Source organism: Acomys russatus, chromosome 32, assembly GCF_903995435.1.
Source record: "Acomys russatus chromosome 32, mAcoRus1.1, whole genome shotgun sequence".
NCBI classification, from domain to species: domain Eukaryota; kingdom Metazoa; phylum Chordata; class Mammalia; order Rodentia; family Muridae; genus Acomys; species Acomys russatus.
In genome coordinates this window covers 36,103,360-36,122,390 of record NC_067168.1, presented here as the reverse complement: position 1 = coordinate 36,122,390, position 19,031 = coordinate 36,103,360, and the positions used below count along the sequence as shown (strand labels likewise).

The following is a 19,031-nucleotide window of genomic DNA, read 5'->3' as shown; positions in this document are numbered from 1 at the left end:
GAAACAGAAGGTTTACACCTGCAGTGGATGGGGGGCCAGAGACACCTGCCCCTGGGTCCCCATGAATGCAGGCCAGCAGGTGGCTTTGGAGTCCAGCTCCAGCTCAATTAGCCACAGCCCTCTCTAAGTCTCCAAAGTCCTTACCTCCTATCCAAGCCCATTTTCCAAGGCCAGCTTGGACTTCAAGGAAAAAATCCCTTTGCAAAATGGAAATGAAACATAATAAAGACACGCTCCAGGAAGCCTGGTGTGGGAACCTTCTTTATTCCAGCCATCATTATCCTGGTTGTCAGCCAGGATGCCTGCCAGTCAGGACAACTTCCTGACTGCCTCATCCTACCTGCAGTGGCTCTTAACGGCACAACCTCCAAAAACAGGCAGTTGAGGCTGGTTACATGGGACGCTCCAAAGGGCCGAGGGGGTCACCATGCAGCTTCTCTCAGCAGAGGCCTGCGCAGATTCTTCACTGTACTTCCTGAACAGAGCCCAGGGGACAAAGGTGCTCACGCCCGATGGCTCCATTGCGTCCTCCCTGGTCACAGAAGGGCTATAGTCCAGCCTGAAGGCCCATGCCTGCTCAGTTGCTTTATCGTCCACATCTAAAACTGTCCCAAGTCACTTTAGTTGTCCTCAAATCAGGTCACAGAACAGCAGAAGACATTCCTTTGGCAAAAAAGGATACATTCTTATCCTGTATCTTGTATTGGTAAGTGAGACTTCGGTCCCGCTGGGCTGTGGGCTGTGATGACCTCCTCCAGAGGATGCTCAGCTGAGGAGAGAAAGGGGGGCATAAAGGAAGGGGCAGCCACCAAATACCTGCTCCACTGTGAATCCCACAGGGCTTCCTGGCCACCTTCCACTGAGGCTTCTATGATAGCTCAGGTAAATATGCCATACGGTAATGGGACCAATTTCTACAATAAACATTACCAGAGGCAAACATTATCAAAGTTTACCTCCCCATTATAGCAGCTGCACTGAGCCCTTCTCATAGGAAAGTAAAGGATGAAAAAGTTCCCCAGAGAAAGCAGGATTAGTATTTCCCTATGGTAAGTTTTCCCTCCCCTTCGCTGCCTCCCTCACCCCCCCCCCCACACCCCCACCTTTTTTTACTTTGTTCTTTTTGTTTTTTTGAGACAGGGTTTCTCTGTGTAGCCTTGGCTGTCCTGGATTCACTCTGTGTACCAGGCTGGCCTAGAAATCAGATCGACCTGCCTCTGCCTCCCGAGTGCTGGGGTTACATGCATGACAAGCGTGCACTGCCACAGCCTGCTTACTCTGCCCTCATTCTGTTGTTGTTTTGAGACAACTGTGCTATGTAGACCAGGCTGGTCACAAACTCATGGGGAGCTTCCTGCTTCTACTTCCAGAGTACTGGCATATGTCACCAGTCCCCTCCCTCTTTCTCTTCCTATTTTGTTTTATTTTTCAGTACTAGGGTTTGAACTTGGGGCCCTGTACATGCTAATCAAGTGCTCTAACACTGAGCTGTGTATACATCACCAACGACTCTTTAGGCTTTAAACAAATTGTTATTCTTATTTAATATGTATGAGTGTGTGTTTACCTGCATGTGTCCCATGTGAATGCTTGGTGGCCATGAAAGCCAGAAGAGGGCATTAGATCCCCTGGAACTGTGGGCCACTATGTGGTGCTGGCAACTAAACCTGGGTCTCTTGAAAGACCAGCGAATGCGCCTAACGGCTGAGCCATCTCTCCAGTTCTTCAGTCTTTCTCTTTTCCTTTTCTTTTCTTGTTTTCCCCTGTAGTCTTTTTTCTAAGCATGGCTTAGTGCTTATTAGCTAGACTGATTTTGAAAATCAACACATTAGCTGGCTGGTAGTGGTGGCGCACACCTTTGGTCCCAGCACTCAGAATGCAGAGGCACGCGGATCTCTGAGTTCAAGACCAGCCTGGTCTACAGGGTGAGTTTCAGGACAGACAGCGATACACAGAGAAACCTTGTCTCAAAAAATAACAAAACAAAACAAAACAAAGTTGGGGGACAGCCTGTAGGAGCCGTTCTCCTCTTTCACCAACTACACCCCAAGAAGTCAGACTTCACGGCAAGCACTTTACCTGCTGAGTCGCGGCAAGCACTTTACCTGCTAAGCCACCTTGCCAGCCACCAAGTCTTTATTTTTAAAGGAACAATGTTGAACAGAAAATGCAAATACTGCTATAGCATAAGAAAGGAATTCTGCTATCACTTGATAGTATAGCTGTAATCCATTCTAAACAACTGTCTCCTCGTCAGAGTACCACTTTTGGCCACAAATGACAGCACCAGGAAAAACCGTTTCCTGCTCTAGGAGTCTGTGGACCACGTGGAGTAGGACACTGACTCATACTCACAAACTCAGGACATCCAAGGTTTCCCCCATGGCTCAGCCTGTACACCCACCTGCCCATGCACGTCCTTGCAGAATCCAGTGGCCAGGCCCTCAGCCCGAAGGATCAGGTGGCTTTGATGACTGAGGCCATTCAGCAGGATGTTGCTCTCCTCATCCTCCGCGTCACTGTTGTCATGCACAAGGGCTACTATATTTCCCTGCGTCAGACACAAGATGGATGCCAGCGTGAGAGGACACCAGGCTCTCAGTGTCTCCACAGCCCAGTCCTGAATATGCTCGCAGAACACCTCCTCGCTGCTGCTACAACAGCTCCTTCGTAAGACAGACCCCTAAGGGGCTCCAGGGCTCTAATTCCAATCATCTGCTACACTTTCACCAGCAAGTCCAACCTAAGCTTCCAATTCAATTCCTGTAAAAGCCAGCTCATCCTGGGAACTCGGTCTCTTCCTGAATACCATGGCACCAGGGGCTAGTGAGATGGCTCAGCAGGTCAAAGCACCTGCCATCAAACCTGATGAACTGAGCCAATCCCCAGACCTCAGAGAGTGGGAGGGAAAGGGCTCCTGAAGGTTGCCTGTGGCACGTTCACACCTCCACTACCAAATTATGTAGTTTAAAATCTCATTTAGCTGGGCAGTGGACGCCCACCTTTAACCCCAGCACTAGGGGGCAGAGACATGAGGATCTCTGTGAGTTCGAGGCCACCCTGGCCTACAAAGCCAGTCTAGGACAACCAGGGCTACACAGAGAAGCCCTGTCTCAGGAAAAACAAAAAAACAAAAAAAACCCAAACAACAACAACAACAACAAAAAAAAACGTTTCTCATTGTGTTTGATTTATATACATCCAGTCTTCTGGATGTATATATCTTCTTAAATGTTTTTGTTAGCTTGTGTAGGAGGATGGGAAAGGTCAGAGGACAATTTTGTGAGTGTGTTCTCTCCTTTCACCTTATGTTGTGAGCTGCTATGTGGGTGCTGTGTAGGTGCTAGGAATTGAACTCAGGACTTCTGGAAGAGCAGCCAATGCTCTTAACCACTGAGCCATCACTCCAGCCCCCACACAGAGGTTTATTATTTAGCAGTGCCAAGTAGGGTAAAGCAGAATGGGTGGAACAAAGAATTTCAGGGTCTACCAGAGGAAAGGTAAACACAACCCAAACAGACTGAGGGAGCACAGCATACAATCCGGGTTCTCAGAGACCACGGCAGAGTGCCGACAGCAGTCTCACTGGTACCTTCAGTTCGCAGCACACCGTGGCTCTGCAGTACTGCATGAAGTCCAGCACGGCCACTGGCCCCACGCCCAGGCTCAGCAGCACACTGAGGTTGTCCACCAACAGCACAGGGTACTTCCATGCAGTCTCCCCACTGTCCACAGGGTTCAGGGTGGCCTGTACAAACTCATACAGCGACTGTAAGTTCCCTGCGCTGGCCTCCCTGGAAACACAGGAAAAAGTGTCCGGAGCTTTGTTCAGTCACACTCTACCAATGTGGTAGGACGGTTTTCTTTTGAGACAGTGTCCCATGAAACCCAGGCTGGCCTTGAACTCACTACACAGCCGAGGGTGACCTTGATTTTCTGATCTTCCTGCTCCCATATCCTGGGTGCTTCCTAGCATGCATGACACTTGGTTTGATGGAGTGCTGGGTGTCGTGCACAGTAGGCAAGCACTATCAACTGAGCTACAGCCTCAGCTCTTCTCTTTCCATAGAGTGACACGTTAGAACTAACTCAGAATTCATTATCCTATAGTTTCTACCTCCCAAGTGCTAGGAGTACGGGCATCTACTGCCATGCCCAGCTCTACAGATGTTTATCTGGGACAAAGTGGCACCAAGGAAGGCTGGAGAAGGCAAAGAACTGCACAATAGTCTTTGGCAAGCTAGAAAAGTAAACACACACACACACACACACAGAATTTTTTTTTTTTTTTTTTTGGTTTTTCGAGACAGTGTGTCTCTGTGTAGCCTTGGCTGTCCTAGACTCACTTTGTAGACCAGGCTGGCCTCGAACTCACTGCGATCCACCTGCCTCTGCCTCCCAAGTGCTGGGATTAAAGGCGTGCACCACCACACCTGGCTTCACACAAATAAATTTTACTGTACTCTAATTCAAGTATTTTGTAAGGTCTACGGGGTACAAAGGTAAAACTTAGGGGCTATAAAAAAATGGCACATGCCTTTAATCCCAGCACTCGGAGGCAGAGGCAGGAAAATCGCAAGGCCAGCTTGGTCTACAAAATGAGTGCAGTACAGCCAAATTAGGTAGTTTAAAATCTCATTTAGCTGGGCAGTGAGTGCACGCCTTTAACCACAGCACTCAGGAAGCAGAGGCGGGTGGATCTATGAGTTCAAGGCCAGCCTGGTCTACAAAGTAAGTTCCAGTACGGCCAGGACTACACAGAGAAACCCTGTCTCGAAAAACCAAAATTACTAATAGTAATAGTAATAATAATAATAATAATAAAAGCATACAGAGCTCAATCTAAGAGCTGTGGCATCTGGAAGGACAAGTCAGAATGGGCATGTGAAAGAGATCTCCCCTGGAGACCCTGAGCTGCTAGAGGAATAAAACAGGGATTCAAGTGTCTTGGTGATGGGTGGTGGTCTATGGGCTGATCGTATAATGCAGAACTGACATGTTTCTGATACATGGTAACTAAGCCACCTCTACTTTCCTTGGGGATGTTGCAAGCCATCATTTCCCAGCAGTGGGAGGAGGAATGGAGTGCCCTGCCCAGAGCAACCACCCTCACCCTTGGCATTGGGCTATCCTCTCTAATAAGTGCACAGCTCCCCACACACCAGGATCAGGTATAACCAGCCCCTGCAGCCAGGTGACAAAAGCAAGGCCAGGGTGCTAGGGACTATGCCCCATCCCCAACACAGGCATTCTAGCCACTGCAGAGGGGTGTATCTGAAAAAGTAGGGCAGTGAGGAGAGCTCTTTCACAGACTCCTTTATGAAAGCAAAAGAAGAGCGGCCAGTTAAGAGGCTGATGTTCAGAAAGGCTGAGAAGCACAGCACAGCCCGTCCATCCTGCGATGATGAAAATGAGATGGCAACAATTCTGATGCCGTTGTTAAAGAGTCACAGACAGAGAGTTAGGCCTGCAGCTCTGACCTGAGAAACTGCAGGGGGTGCGGCTCCTGGTCCTGAGCATGGAAGAGGATGTCCGCAGAGGACTTGAGGCCCTCCAGGAACACAAGCTGCCCACGCTCCCGTGCTGCTGTCAGGCTGACACCCTAAGCGTGACAAAAACAAAAAACAAAAAAACAAAAAAACCAAACAGAGTGAATTACTGTGCCCTGTGGGGAACCTTTCGGAGAAACCACACACTGAGTAATGAGGGCACAAGACACATTCCAAACCCTGAGAATGTTTGTGACAAGGGCATCCCAAGCAGGCCTTGACTCAAAATGTAGCACAGCATGACCTTGACTTTCTGTTTCCTGAGGTAGCCCTGGCTGTCTCAGAGCTCAATCTGTAGACGAGGCTGGTCTTGAACTCACAGACGTCTGCCCGCCTCACTTCCTGAATGCTAAGATTATTTTACTTTTTACTTATGTGTATGTGTCTGCGCATGCAAGTACAGCTGCCTCAGGAGGTTGTAAGCTACCTGCTGGGGGTGCTGGGAACCTACCTCAGATCCTCTGCAACAGCACCAAGTACCCTTAACCACTGAGCCTCCTCTGCAGTCCCAACCCTGAACTTTTGTTCTCCTGCCTCTACCTCCTGAGTGCTGGGATGAAAGGTGTGTGCCACCGGTGTGTGCACTCCTGGGCATCAAAACTAAGGATTGGGGGGCACTGGAGAGATGGCTCAGAGGTTAAAAGCCCTGTCTGCACTTCCAAAGGTCCTGAGTTCAATTCCCAGCAACCACACGATGGCTCACAACCATCTATAATGTGATCTGATGCCCTCTTTAGGTCTGTAGGTGTACATGTAAGCAGAGCACTGCACACATAATAAATAAATCTTAAAAAAAAAAAAAAAAAAAAAAAAAAACGAGAATGGGAGGACACAAGAGATGGGATAACCATTGAGATGTAACAAGAATAAATTACAAAAAACCTAAGGATTGGTACATGCTAGGTGAGATGCCTTTGTTTGTTTGTTTGTTTGTTTGTTCTTTTTTGAGACAGTGTCTTACAACTCAGCCCTGGCTGTCCTAACACCCACTATAGAGACTAGACTGGCCTTGATCTTACAGACATTCACCTGTCTCTGCCTCCCGAGTGCTGGGATTAAAGCCATGTGCTGTCACACTCAGCTTTAACTGACCACACTCAGTAGAAGGGTTTGAGTCACTGACATCTACGAACACTAGGTCTGGTTCTCTATATTTTCAGTAAGATATGCCCAGGTTCTGCTTTAGCCCTTTAGATAATGGGCTCAGGGTCCCAAGATTTCTTCAGTCCCTCTGCTGCTAGGTTCTCCACAACTGAAACAGAAAAGCCCAGCCTCAACCTGCCAGCACCTGGGAGGCAGAGGCAGGTACATCTCTGAGCTCAAGGCCAGCCTGGTCTACAGAGCTAGTTCCAGGACAGCCAGGGCTACACAGAGAAACTTGGCCTAGACAAAGAAAGAAAAAGGAAAAGAGAAACCCCAGTCTCAGCCCATGCGTGACACATACTCTTTTGAAGGGATGTCACCACAGAGGGCTGACATACTCACCAGCTTCTGTCCCACAATATTGTAGTGGCTGAAGGACTGGACGAGTGCCACAAAGCAGACTTTACAATTAGCTAGAAAAAAAAAAATCCTCTGCTTACAACCAGACACAAATACTTCATTCCTCTGGAGACAGGAGCGGTGGGGCAGGTCTAGACAACACCCAGAGGCCTTGGGCCCTGATACACTTGTGCTTGAGTTCAGTCTAAGGACGCCCTCCGCCCTCTCTTTATTTTGAGACAGAGTCTCACATAGCACATGCTGGTCTTCAACTCCCTATGTAACCCAGGATGCCCTTCGACTCTATGTTTTGTTTTGTTTTTTGAGACAGGGTTTCTCTGTGCAGCCCTGGCTGTCATGGAATTCACGCCGTAGACCAGCCGGCCTGGAACTGAGAGATCTATCTGCCTGCCTCTGCCTCCTGAGTGCTGGGACTAAAGGTTTGTGCCACTAACACCCACTAACCTTGAACTCTTACTCCTCCAGCCTCTAACTCCTGAGTGCCAGATTACTAGCACAAGCGACCACATTTGGGGTTATATGGTGCTAGAAAATTCAACCCTGGATTTCATGTACATTAAGCAAACACTCTACAAACTGAGCTACAACCCCAAGCCCCTAAGATACAGTGAAAAAAATATTGTGTGTATGTAAGATGTGGATGTGTAGAAGTCAGAGAACAAGTCTGTGCAGTTGGTTTTCTCCTTCCACCTTTACACAGGTTCCAAATATTGAACTCGGGTTGCCATGCTTGTGTGACAAGTACTTTTACCCACTGAACCATCTTACTAAGCCAAAATGTACTTTTTCTATTTTGTTTTCTAGTACTGGAGATTAAAACCAGTTCTACCAAGTTACATACCCATCTTTTGTTTGGTTATTACATTTACTTATCGATCTATCTATCTTTTTTATCTATCTTTTATATATCATCTATTTGTCTATTATCTATTAATCTTTATCTATTATCTATCTATCATCTATTTATCATCTATTTATTTGTTACCTATTAATATCTATCTATCTATCTATCTATCTATCTATCTATCTACCTACCTACCTACCTACCTATTTATTATCTATCATCTATGTCAGAGACATAAAGACAAGTTGTAGAGACTTTGTTTGACAAAGTTCCAAAGATCTCAGGCTGATCACCATTGCCCCTAAATATTATTTATGGTCCAGGTCTAACTTTGCCTAAAAACTACTTTGAAATTACCTTTTCTCTTAAAACTGCCTTTCTCTCTATTTCTCACTTTAATTGTGAGTTCATCCCTAATGAAATATATACTGGAAAACTTTTTCCCACAGACGATGTTGAAAGAAGGCATCTGGCCAAAGGCTTGAGATAATAAGAGTTTTGGCAGAAACTGCTTGAAAAGAAAGTTAGGACTTTGACATAACAGTACCTGGTTAAATACTGTTAACTGTAGAAAAGAAAAACTTGTTCTTCTAATAATTCAAAAGTTTCTTTAGACTCTGCTTTGAGAGTAATAGAAGGTGGGCTTGGAAGGTCATGCTTTACAGATATTTTACAATAGAGGACCCCTTGGCGTCAGCCTAGGCTTGGATAAAGATGGATAGCACCCTGTTGGTTTGGGATGGGAAGTAAGTCAAGTTTTTTCTGTGTTAAGGAATATTTAGCTTTAAGCTATGTTCTATGACAATCATGTAAATACAATGGCTTTAGCCCAGAGAAATTTATGATTAAATTTTCCCAAGTATTATTTTAAAAAAAAGAATAATAAGGTCATGCTGACTATTGCTTGAAAATTGATTTTTGCTATATGCCTTATTGTAGGTCATACAGAACTGTTTTTTTTTTTTAATTATTAGATTGTGTTCTTGCTCTGTTGATTTTTAAATGTTCTATTGACTGTAAAAGATGAAAAAATCAGGCCGGGCGTGGTGGCGCACGCCTTTAATCCCAGCACTCGGGAGGCAGAGGCAGGCGGATCGCTGTGAGTTCGAAGCCAGCCTGGTCTACAAAGTGAGTCCAGGATGGCCAAGGTTACACAGAGAAACCCTGTCTCAAAAAACCAAAAAAAAACCAAAAACAAAATCAAAACAAAAAGATGAAAAAATCATTATATAATCTGAAATGAAAAAACTGAACTTCACTTTAAATAAAGTACTGGGATTGGTCCAAGGAAATAAAAGAAGAAAAATAAAGTTTTTTCAGTTTTGCACTGCAATTTATTCCTGGGCGTCAATATTTCTTTTCTTTTTTCTTTTTTTATTTTTTTTGAGACAGGGTTTCTCTGTGTAGCCTTGGCTGTCCTGGACTCACTTTGTAGACCAGGCTGGCCTCGAACTCACAGTGATTCGCCTGCCTCTGCCTCCCAAGTGCTAGGATTAAAGATGTGAACCACCACACCCAGCTAATATTTCTTTTCTCCTCCGGTCCTCAAGCTCTCCTCAACAATTAGTTCCTTTAGTGATTTGTTCACCAACAGTTGGTCTCCCTGGCTAGCTGTTCCTGCCTGTGCAATTCTCCTACTGCTGAACCACCAAGACCTTCTCTTTTCTCATCCCAAAGCTATCTATAAATCTATCTGTCTATCACCTATTTGTCTATTACCTACCTATCTATCTACCTGTCTGTCTATCTGGGGGGAAGATGGGATGTTCACATGTACCATGGTGTAAATATGGATGACAGAGGACAACCTGTGTTCATATTTGTATGACTCTTGTGTGTGTGTGTGTATAGGCCAAAGATCATGCTCAATTGCTGTCTATCTTATTTCTAGAGACAGGCTCACTGGCCAGGCTGGCTAGCTACTGAGCTTCCAGGAATCTCCCCGACTCCACCTCTGTCCCCTTAGTGCTGTGGCTACAGATCTGCACATCCTGCTTTTCTGAAGAGCTGGAGATCTGAGCTCAGGTCCTCATGTCTGCAAGATAGGATTTTACCAAATGTACTCCCTCTGCAGCTCCTAGGTTCTTAATTCTGTTCTGTCGTAAATTGTGGCTCTTTTCTCACTTTATTGTGCGTTTACTGTTTATATATAGGAATACAATTGATAAACAGTCCTAAGTGATCCAGAATTAAACTTCAAGAAACTCAAGGTATTTAACTGAGCCTTATTCATTCTAATAATTTATCCATAGACAAGGTTTCTCTGTCTAACAGTCCCAGCTGTCCTGGATTCACTCTGTAGACCAGGCTGGCCTCCAGCTCACAGAGATCCACCTGCCTCTGTCTCCCGATCTCTGGGCCTAAAGGCGTGTGCCACCACACCTGACAACCCACAGATTATTTTGCTTTTCTATGCTGACAATCACATCATCTGAAAAAAAAAAAGAATTACTTCAAAGCTATATATTACTATAACCAGGCTCACAGAGTATATCCTCAAGGAAAAGATAATGAAGAATAAGTCTTGTAGCCGAGTGCAGTGGTGCACGCCTGTAATCCCAGCACTCGGGAGGCAGAGGCAGGCAGATCACTGTGAGTTCGATGACAGCCTGGTCTACAAAGTGAGTCCAGGACAGCCAAGGCTACACAGAGAAACCCTGTCTTGGTGAAAGAAGGAGGAGGAGGAAGAGAAGGAAGAAGAGGAGAAAAACCTAAAAAGCAGGGCTGGAGAGATGGTTCAGTGGTTAAGAGGTCTGTCTGCTCTTCCAAAGGACCCAGGTCCAATTCCCAGCACCCACATGGCAGCTCACAGCTGTCTGTAGTTCCAGTTCCAGGGGTTTTTGACACCTTCATACCAATGCACATAGAATATAATTAAATAAATTATTTTTAAAAAACTAAAAAACTAGTATTTAAAAAAAAACTAAAAAGTCCTAGACTGACCAACAGGTGCTATGTTAAAACCCCAAGACTCCTGAGCTATAACAACTTCCCACTTGTCCATCCGAGCTAAGGATGTTGCCAAGTTGATAAAATATTTCCCTAGTATTCATGAGGCACCGAGTTGGATCCCCAGCACTGAGTAAAACCATGAATGGCACACACTTGTATTTCAAGAGGTGGAGAAAGAAGGATCTGAAATTCTGGGTCATCCTCAGCTACAAAGCAAGTTCAAAGGCTAGCATGGGCTACGGGAGACTCGGAATAATAGCACCACCAAAAAACGGAGGGAGAGACTTTTCTAACCTATTTCTGAACGTAAACTGCAGTGACCATCTTCTTTAGGAAACGTCTATTGCAGTGACAAAGGTTAACAGCGGTGTGGGTGGGGGGGGGGGTGGAGGTCTGAGACATAAGCACAGAACAACTAAAAAACAACTGGGCCAGGACACTGCCTCAGGGAGGTGGCGGCTACCACACAGCGGATGGAGAAGGGAAGGTGGAATGTAGACCTGATGGTCACATGGCGTTCTTTGGCAGGTGTAACTACGCTCCAGGAACCGGCACCTAACAGAACAGCTGTTATTACCCAAACACCACAGCCAAGGCACGTCAATGCTCTTCCTACTGCTTCCGGAGGGTTTTCCTTCTCTGTTTTCTTCGCCGCTCTGAGTTTCCTTTTCTTGGTTGGTCTGTTTATTTATTGGTTGTTTGTTCTTTTTTGTTTTCCCAAGACAGGGGTTTCTGTGTGTAGCCCTGACTATTCTGGAAATTGGCTTTGCAGACCAGGCTGGCCTTGAACTCAAAGATCCACCTGCCTCTACCTCCCAAGTGCTAGGATTAAACCTCCCAAGTGCTAGGATTAAAGCTGTGCACTACCATGATTGGCTTTTTTTTTTTTTTTTTTTTTTTTTTTTTTTTTTTTTTTTTCCTTTAGAAAGGGTTTCTCTGTGTAGCCTTGGCCATCCTGGACTCACTTTGTAGACCAGGCTGGCCTGGAACTCACAGAGATCTGCCTGCCTCTGCTTCCCCAAGTGCTGGGATTACAGGTGTGCACCACCACACCCAGCATACTTACTTTTGTTTTAGTTTGAAGTTACAGATGAGGCACTATATAGGTGCTGGAAATTGAACCTGTGAACTCTGGGAGAATAGCCAGTGCTCTTAACCACTGAGCCATCTCTCCAGAGCTGGGTTTCCTTATCTATCGCATTGGGAATTGCATACCTTTGAGATAGAAGGACAGGAAGTGATGCACAAGAAAGCTGCCATCTGTCTTGGCATCACAGAGTAGAGTCAGTTTCCCCTGAAAGTTAAGAAGAACGTATGGTAAATTAGACACCCTGTGAAGAGGTGAACCCCAGAAGGGAAATTGAATCGGTTATATAAATTTCTACACTTGGAACAGCTACTTGTCAATGATTTGAGACAAGGTTTCTGTGTAGCCTTGGCTGTCCTGGACTCACTATGTAGACCAGGCTGGCCTCTGTGGCTAAGGCTACATTGAGAAACCCTATTTCCAAACAAAAAAACAATACAGGCGCCCTCTTGCCTACCTGGCTTTGACATGTGTTCGTTTGTTTTTTCGAGACAGGGTTTCTCTGTATAACCACTGACGGTTCTGGAACTCACGTTGTAGACCTGGCTGACCTCAAACTCACAGAGATCTGTCTGTGAGTGCGGCACCACTCCCAGCTTGACAAATTCCACTTTATCCACTGTGCTATCCCCTGACCCCATTCTTGACAAGGATCTTGGTTCAAGCTGGACTCTCAGCACTATGATCCCTGGAAAGCCCTTATAGAGATGGTTGTCTGGAGCTGGGCGTGGCGGCACACGCCTTTAATCCCAGCATTCAGGAGGCAGAGGCAGGCAGATCTCTGTGAATTCGAGGCCAGCCTGGTCTACAAAGAGTCTAGGAGAGCCAAGAGTATACAGAAAAACTGTCTCAAAAACAAACAAAATAAAGCAACCCCCACATAAAAATGTTTAAGACTTTGTGGTTCCTTGGACGGTGAGGAGGTTGAGAAAAGGAGAGTAGGCGGGCTATGCTGAAGGCTTAACGCAATCAGATGTTGACCTGTGAACAGTTCAGAACTAGGAAGAGTAGAAACAGTGTTCCATGCAACCTGTAGAATGTTCCAGGATGGAGGGAGACTAAGGGTGCAGGTAAGAGGCTCTCCTCTCGGGCTTGCTCTGAAACCACCTCTGGCGCCAGGGTGGTACGGAGTACATGGTTCCTAGGGGCTGAAAACAGCACGCAAGAACCCTATGAATACACAAGACGGTCCAGAAAGCCCTCTTCTATTAAGCCCAGGCGTCGAACCAAGGCCTAGGAGAGCCCTCTCCAGACTACAACTCCCAGGTACCCTGCGTTTACGGCAGACGCGCCTGCCCCACCGCGGGGCATCCCGGATGCAATCTTCCCGCACGCTCCCGGCACCCGCCCTCTTCCGGGCCGCACGACATCTTACCTGCTCGGGCCTGTCTGGGGTAGTGCTGAGAAGGTTGTTGAGTTCCGGGAACATTGTGAACTGGGATTAAAAAGTATGGTTCTACGGAAAGAATGAAGGCCAAAGAACAACACCTGCGAGACAGTACTCGAGCGCGAGAAGGTGCGCATGCGTGCTCCCGCTACGCGTCAGCCAATCAGACTTGGGCCTGTGATGCTGCTGCGCAAGCGCGTGAGCAAGTCCTGGAGCTGCTGAGCCGTAGGGGGATCTCTAATTAATGCAGTGAACTAGGCTCAATAGTTGCGGATCCACGTGGTCCCGGAGCTTCCTCACAGCATCTCGGAAGCCAGTGCTCGAGCTTCCTCTTTTTATTGGGCCCTGCTTTTCCCGCACCTCTGGGTCTTAGTCTCCCTACATGGCTGTAGAAGGCCTCCTCGTGTATTGCACAAAAACTAGGACTGAATCCATGGAACACATTATAGGGAAAATGCTGGCGGGGTCTTTGCAAAAAGCAGAAAACAAAACTTAATGGCGCAGAATTACATCCTGAGAAGTTTTGTGCATAAAAGCAAAAGCCAGGTGGCTAAAGAGGTAGCTCAGGTATTTAAACGCTCTTGTTTCGGAGGGCCAACTTTTGTTCTCAGCACCCACACTGGGTTGCTCATCCTGTAACTCCAGGGGACCCCACGCCCCTTCTGGCCTCTGCAGCACCTTCCCACACACAGCATACACAAACTTTTAAGGAGGTTCAGCAGATTCTAGAGGACCTTTATTTGATTCTTAATATCCACCTGGCCACTTACAACCCTCTATCACTGAAGTCCCAGGGAACCTGATACCTTCGGACTTCCAAGGGCACCAGGCATAAAAGTGGTGCATACATACATGCAGTCAAAGCATTTTAAGTGAGCAAGGCCCTTCCTTGGCCTTCTGCTAAAACAAAAACAAAACAAAACAAAAAGTCAGTGAAAGAAAGGTTGCCTAGAGCAGGCGTGGTGGCGCGCGCCTTTAATACCAGCACTGGGGAGGCAGAGGCAGGCGGATCGAGGCCAGCCTGGTCTACAAAGTGAGTCCAGAACAGCCAAGGCTACACAGAGAAGCCCTGTCTCGGGAAAAACAAACAAACAAAATCAAAAAACAGTTTGGCCCCGGAGTTCAGTCTGTGTCTCTGACCGATCACTCTTTGTTCAGTGTTCAGTGAACTTCCATCGGCCTGAGACTGGCGTCCAAGTGATCAGTGTGCAGCTAATCTTGTACTATAACAGTGTGTTGGGGGGGAAAAAAGAGAGAAGAAAAATAATGGAATATAAGCCAGTGGAGGTGGTGCACACCTTTAATCCCAGCACTTGGGAGGCAGAAACAGGCAGATCTCTTGAGTTGAAGGCCAGCCTGGTCTACATATCTAGTTCCAAGACAGCAAGGGCTACACAAAGAAACCCTGTTTTGCAGAAACTAAATAAATAAAATAATGGAATATAAACATCCAGGTGGGCCGGGGATGGTGGCACGCTCCTCTAGTCCCAGCACTGGGGAGGCAGAGGCAGGAGGATCTCTGTGAGTTCGAGGCCAGCCTGGTCTACAAAATGAGTCCAGGACATCCAGGGCCACACAGAGAAACCCTATCTCGAAAAACCAAACCAAACCAAACAAAAAAACTATGTACATAACAACAATGAAGATAGAAGCCATGAATGTGAAAGAGAGCAAGGAGAGGTATATGGTTTGGAGGGAGGAAAGGGAAAATGTAATTATAATCTCAAAAGAAATAATTAGAAAGGAATAAAAGGAAATATAAAAACATCCATTCTCTGTAGGTTCTGCAGAGAGAAGCAAGAGCTGGATTGGGGTTTTGAAATTAAAGTAATTGGCCAAGGTGGCTTCTCTATGAAATTGGGGTTGGGGCTGGAAGAGATGGCTCAGCAGTTAAGAGCACTGGCTACTCTTCCAAAGGACCCAGGTTCAATTCCCAACATCCACATGGCAGTGCCCAACTGTAATTTCAGTTCCAGGTGATTGGATGCCCTCTTCTGGCCTTTTTAAGCACTAGGCATGCACATGGTGAAAAGATGTACATGTAAGCAAAAACACCTATACATATGATCTTTTTTTTCTTATGACAGACTCTATGTAGCACTGGCTACATAGGTAGACCAGGCTGGCCTCTCTCTACCTCTGCCTCCTGGGTGCTGGAAATAAAGGTGTGTGCCACTGTGCCTAGCAATAATACTTTGATTAAAATAAAAAGAAAGAGCGGGCGGTGGTGGCACATGCCTTTAATCCCAGCACTTGCGAGGCAGAGGCAGGTGGATCCCTGTGAGTTCGAGGCCAGCCTGGTCTACAATGCAAGTCCAGGACAGCCAAGGCTGCACAGAGAAACCCTGTCTCAAAAAACCAAAACCAAAACAAAAGATTTATTTATTTATTTAGTGTGCATTAGTGTTTTGGCCGCATGTATGTCTATGTAAGGGTGTTGGATTGCCTGGAACTGGAGTTACAGACAGTTGTGAGCTGCGACATGGGTACTGGGAATTGAACCTTGGTCTTCTGGAAGAGCAGCCAGAGCTCCTCTCTGCTGAGCCATCTCTCCAGCCCCTTATTTTTACATTTTAAAATTATGTATATGGTATATGTGCACTGGAGTGCTAGTGCTCACAGAGACAAGAGTTGGAGGGCTGGAGAGATGGCTCAGTGGTTAAGAGCACTGCCTGCTCTTCCAAAGGGCCTGGGTTCAATTCCCAGCACCCACATGGCAGCTCACAACTGTCTGTAACTCCAAAATCTGACACCCTCACACCAATACATATAAATTAAAATTAAATAAAAAATATTTTTTAAAAAAGAAGAGTTGGAGCCCCTGAAGCTGGAGTTACAGGTAATCGTGAGCCACACAAAATGTGGGTGCTAGGAACTGAACTCCAGTCCTCTGTAAGAGCAGTACTCTCTCTTGACTGATGAGCCATCTCTCTAGCCTTGCTTGTGTTTTTTTGTTTGTTTGTTTGCTTTATTTCTTGGCTTTTGGAGACAGAACCTTGCTATATGGAACTGGCTAATTTCATACTCATTACGTAGCTCAGACTGGCCTTGAACTCACAGACTAAGTATACTGCGTGCTAGTGTTGCAGGTATCAGCTGCCACCCAGCTGTGTTCTATTTATTTAGGTCTTCTTACATATTTTGTAGTTCCAGTATTTGTGTCTTTCACAGATTTGTAATATTTATTTTATTTCACATTTCTATACTATCAGTTATTTGTTTGTTTGTTTGTTTGTTTGTTTTTAGATGAGATCTCACTCTGCAGCTCTGGCTGGTTTAGAATTTACTAAGGAAACCAGGAACTCATAGAGAGCCACCTACCTCTGCCTGATGAGTGCTAGGATTACAATGTCCTACCATAAATAGTATATTTTTTTTTTCTAAGGCAGGGCTTCTCTGTGTATCTTTGACTGCCCTGGGACTCACTTTGTAGATCAGGCTGGCCTCAAACTCACAGAGATCTGCCTGCCTCTGCCTCTCTGAGTGCTGGGATTACAGGCATATGCCACCATGCCCAGCCATAAATAGTATTCTTTTTAAAAGATTTATGTATTTATTATGTATACAATGATCTGCCTGCATGCAGAAGAGGGCACAAGATCTCATTATAGGTGGTTGTGAGCCACCATGTGGTTGCTGGGAATTGAACTCAGGCCCTCTGGAAGAGCAGCCAGTGCTCTTAACCTCTAAGCCAGCTCTTCAGCCCATAAATAGTATTCTTAAGTTTTCAACTTCTTTTCCGTTGTCAGTAATATGCAGAAATACATTTGCCTTGATTTTTGTTTTTAAGACAGAGTCTTGCTGGGCAGTGGTGGTGCATGCCTTTAATCCCAGCACTCGGGAGGCAGAGGCTGGTGAGTCCCTGTGAGTTCAAGGCCAGCCTGTTCTACAATGCAAGCCCAGGACAGCCAAGGCTACACAGAGAAACCCTGTCTTGAAAAAAAAAAAAAAAAAAAAAAACCAAAAAAACCAAAACAAAAACAAAAAAACCCAAAGACAGAGTCTTACTATGTAGCCCTGGCTATCTAGACACTCTTTATGTAAGTCAGGCCAGTCTTGAATTTACAGAGATTTGCCTGCCTCTTCCACCCTAGCGAATGGATTAAATGAATTTGATTCCAGGCCTAGCACAAGTGCTATGATGATGGCGATGATGATGATGATGATGAGGAGGAGGAGGAGGAGGAGGAGGAGGTGGTGGTGGCAGTGGTGATGTGGCAGATGGGGGTGTGTGGGTGTGCTTCCCTGTGCATGTGGAGGTCAGAGGAAAACTTTATGGAGTCAGTTCTCTCTCTCTCTCCCCTTCTGTGGGTTTGGGGGATTAAAGTCAGGTCACCAGGCTTTGGTAGCAAACACCTCTATCCACTGAGCCATCTGTCCATCTCTAGTTGTTTGGGTTTTCATATGTGGGCTGCTGGAGAGTCTCACAAGTTCTGGGCACGTGCATGCCCAGTTTTGATTTATTTCCGTGTATTGATTTATCTTCATCCTTGTTAAACTCACTAATGTCTGTGGCTTTAAGAGTGTCCACCGACTTTTCTGAGTAGGTGATGAGCACAGTGTCAGTGAGTAGAACAGTCTCAATTCCACCTTTCTTACCTAGGAACCTTTTATTTATTTTCTTGTTTAGGTGCATTGCCTGGAAATGGTGAAAACACATGCATTCTTGTCTTGTTTCTTATTTTAAGGGAAAGCTGTTGGTTTTTCTCCATGAAATAGGATGTTAGCTGCAGGATTTTCATGGCTTCAATTTATAAGGTTGAATAATTCTCTCCTGGTTCTGCCCCGTTAGTCTTTTTGGGCTTCTTTCCCTGGCCTTGGGGAGCATCTTCTAATTCTGAACATTTGAGAACCTGCAGACTCCAAGCTCTGTGTCTCATTATCTTCTCTGGTGTGCTGTCCTAAGAACTCAAGGCTACACAGAGAAACCATGTCTTGAAAAACCAAGAGGGGGGCTGGAGAGATGGCTCAGTGGTTAAGCGCACCGCCTGCTCTTCCAAAGGTCCTGAGTTCAATTCCCAGCAACCACATGGTGGCTCACAACCATCTATAATGTGATATGGTGCCCTCTTCTGGCTTGCAGGAGTACACGCAAGCAGAACACTGTATACATAATAGTAAAGAAAGAAAGAAAGAAAGAACCAAGAGGGGGAAAAAAACCTCAGGTATCAGCTGGGTGTGGTCAGCCTGCTCTACAAAAAGAGTCCAGGACAGCCAAGGAAACACAGAGAAACCCTGTCTTGAAAAAAATAAAAATAAAAAAAGAGCTGGGCAGTGGTGGCACATGCCTTTAATCCCAGCACTGAGGAGGCAGAGACAGGTAGATCACTGTGAGTTTGAGGCCAGCCTGGTCTACAGAGTGAGTCCAGGACTGTCAAGGCTACATAGGGAAACCCTGTCTCAAAAAACCAAACCAAACCAAACAAAAACAAAAAATAAAAAAGAACTCTAAGTGTCAGCTGGCAGGGTGGCACTTACCTTTAATCCCAGCACTCAGGAGGCAGAGGCTGGTGGATCTCTGAGTTCAAAGCCATTAATAATAATAATAATAATAATAATAATAATAATAATAATAATAATAATAATGACTAAAGAGATGGCTCAAGGGTCAGAGCACTGGATACTTTTCTAGAGGAAGAACATTTGCCTACCAAGTGCTAGGATTAAAGGCTTGTGCCACCACTTCCCAGGAGAAATCCTGTATTTTGT

General features: G+C 45.8%; 1 protein-coding gene across 1 annotated transcript; it reads right to left on the bottom strand.

Annotated features, from left to right (window-relative positions):
- Positions 1-268: 268 nt before the first annotated feature.
- On the bottom strand, positions 269-13,485 carry Elp6 (elongator acetyltransferase complex subunit 6). Its single transcript, XM_051140571.1, has 7 exons — positions 13,311-13,485; positions 12,064-12,142; positions 7,035-7,105; positions 5,481-5,602; positions 3,593-3,794; positions 2,405-2,551; positions 269-769 (listed from the first exon to the last, which is right to left on the bottom strand). The coding sequence occupies exons 1-7, from the start codon at positions 13,362-13,364 to the stop codon at positions 641-643; spliced, it is 804 nt and encodes a 267-aa protein (XP_050996528.1). The 5' UTR covers positions 13,365-13,485; the 3' UTR covers positions 269-640.
- Positions 13,486-19,031: the final 5,546 nt, after the last annotated feature.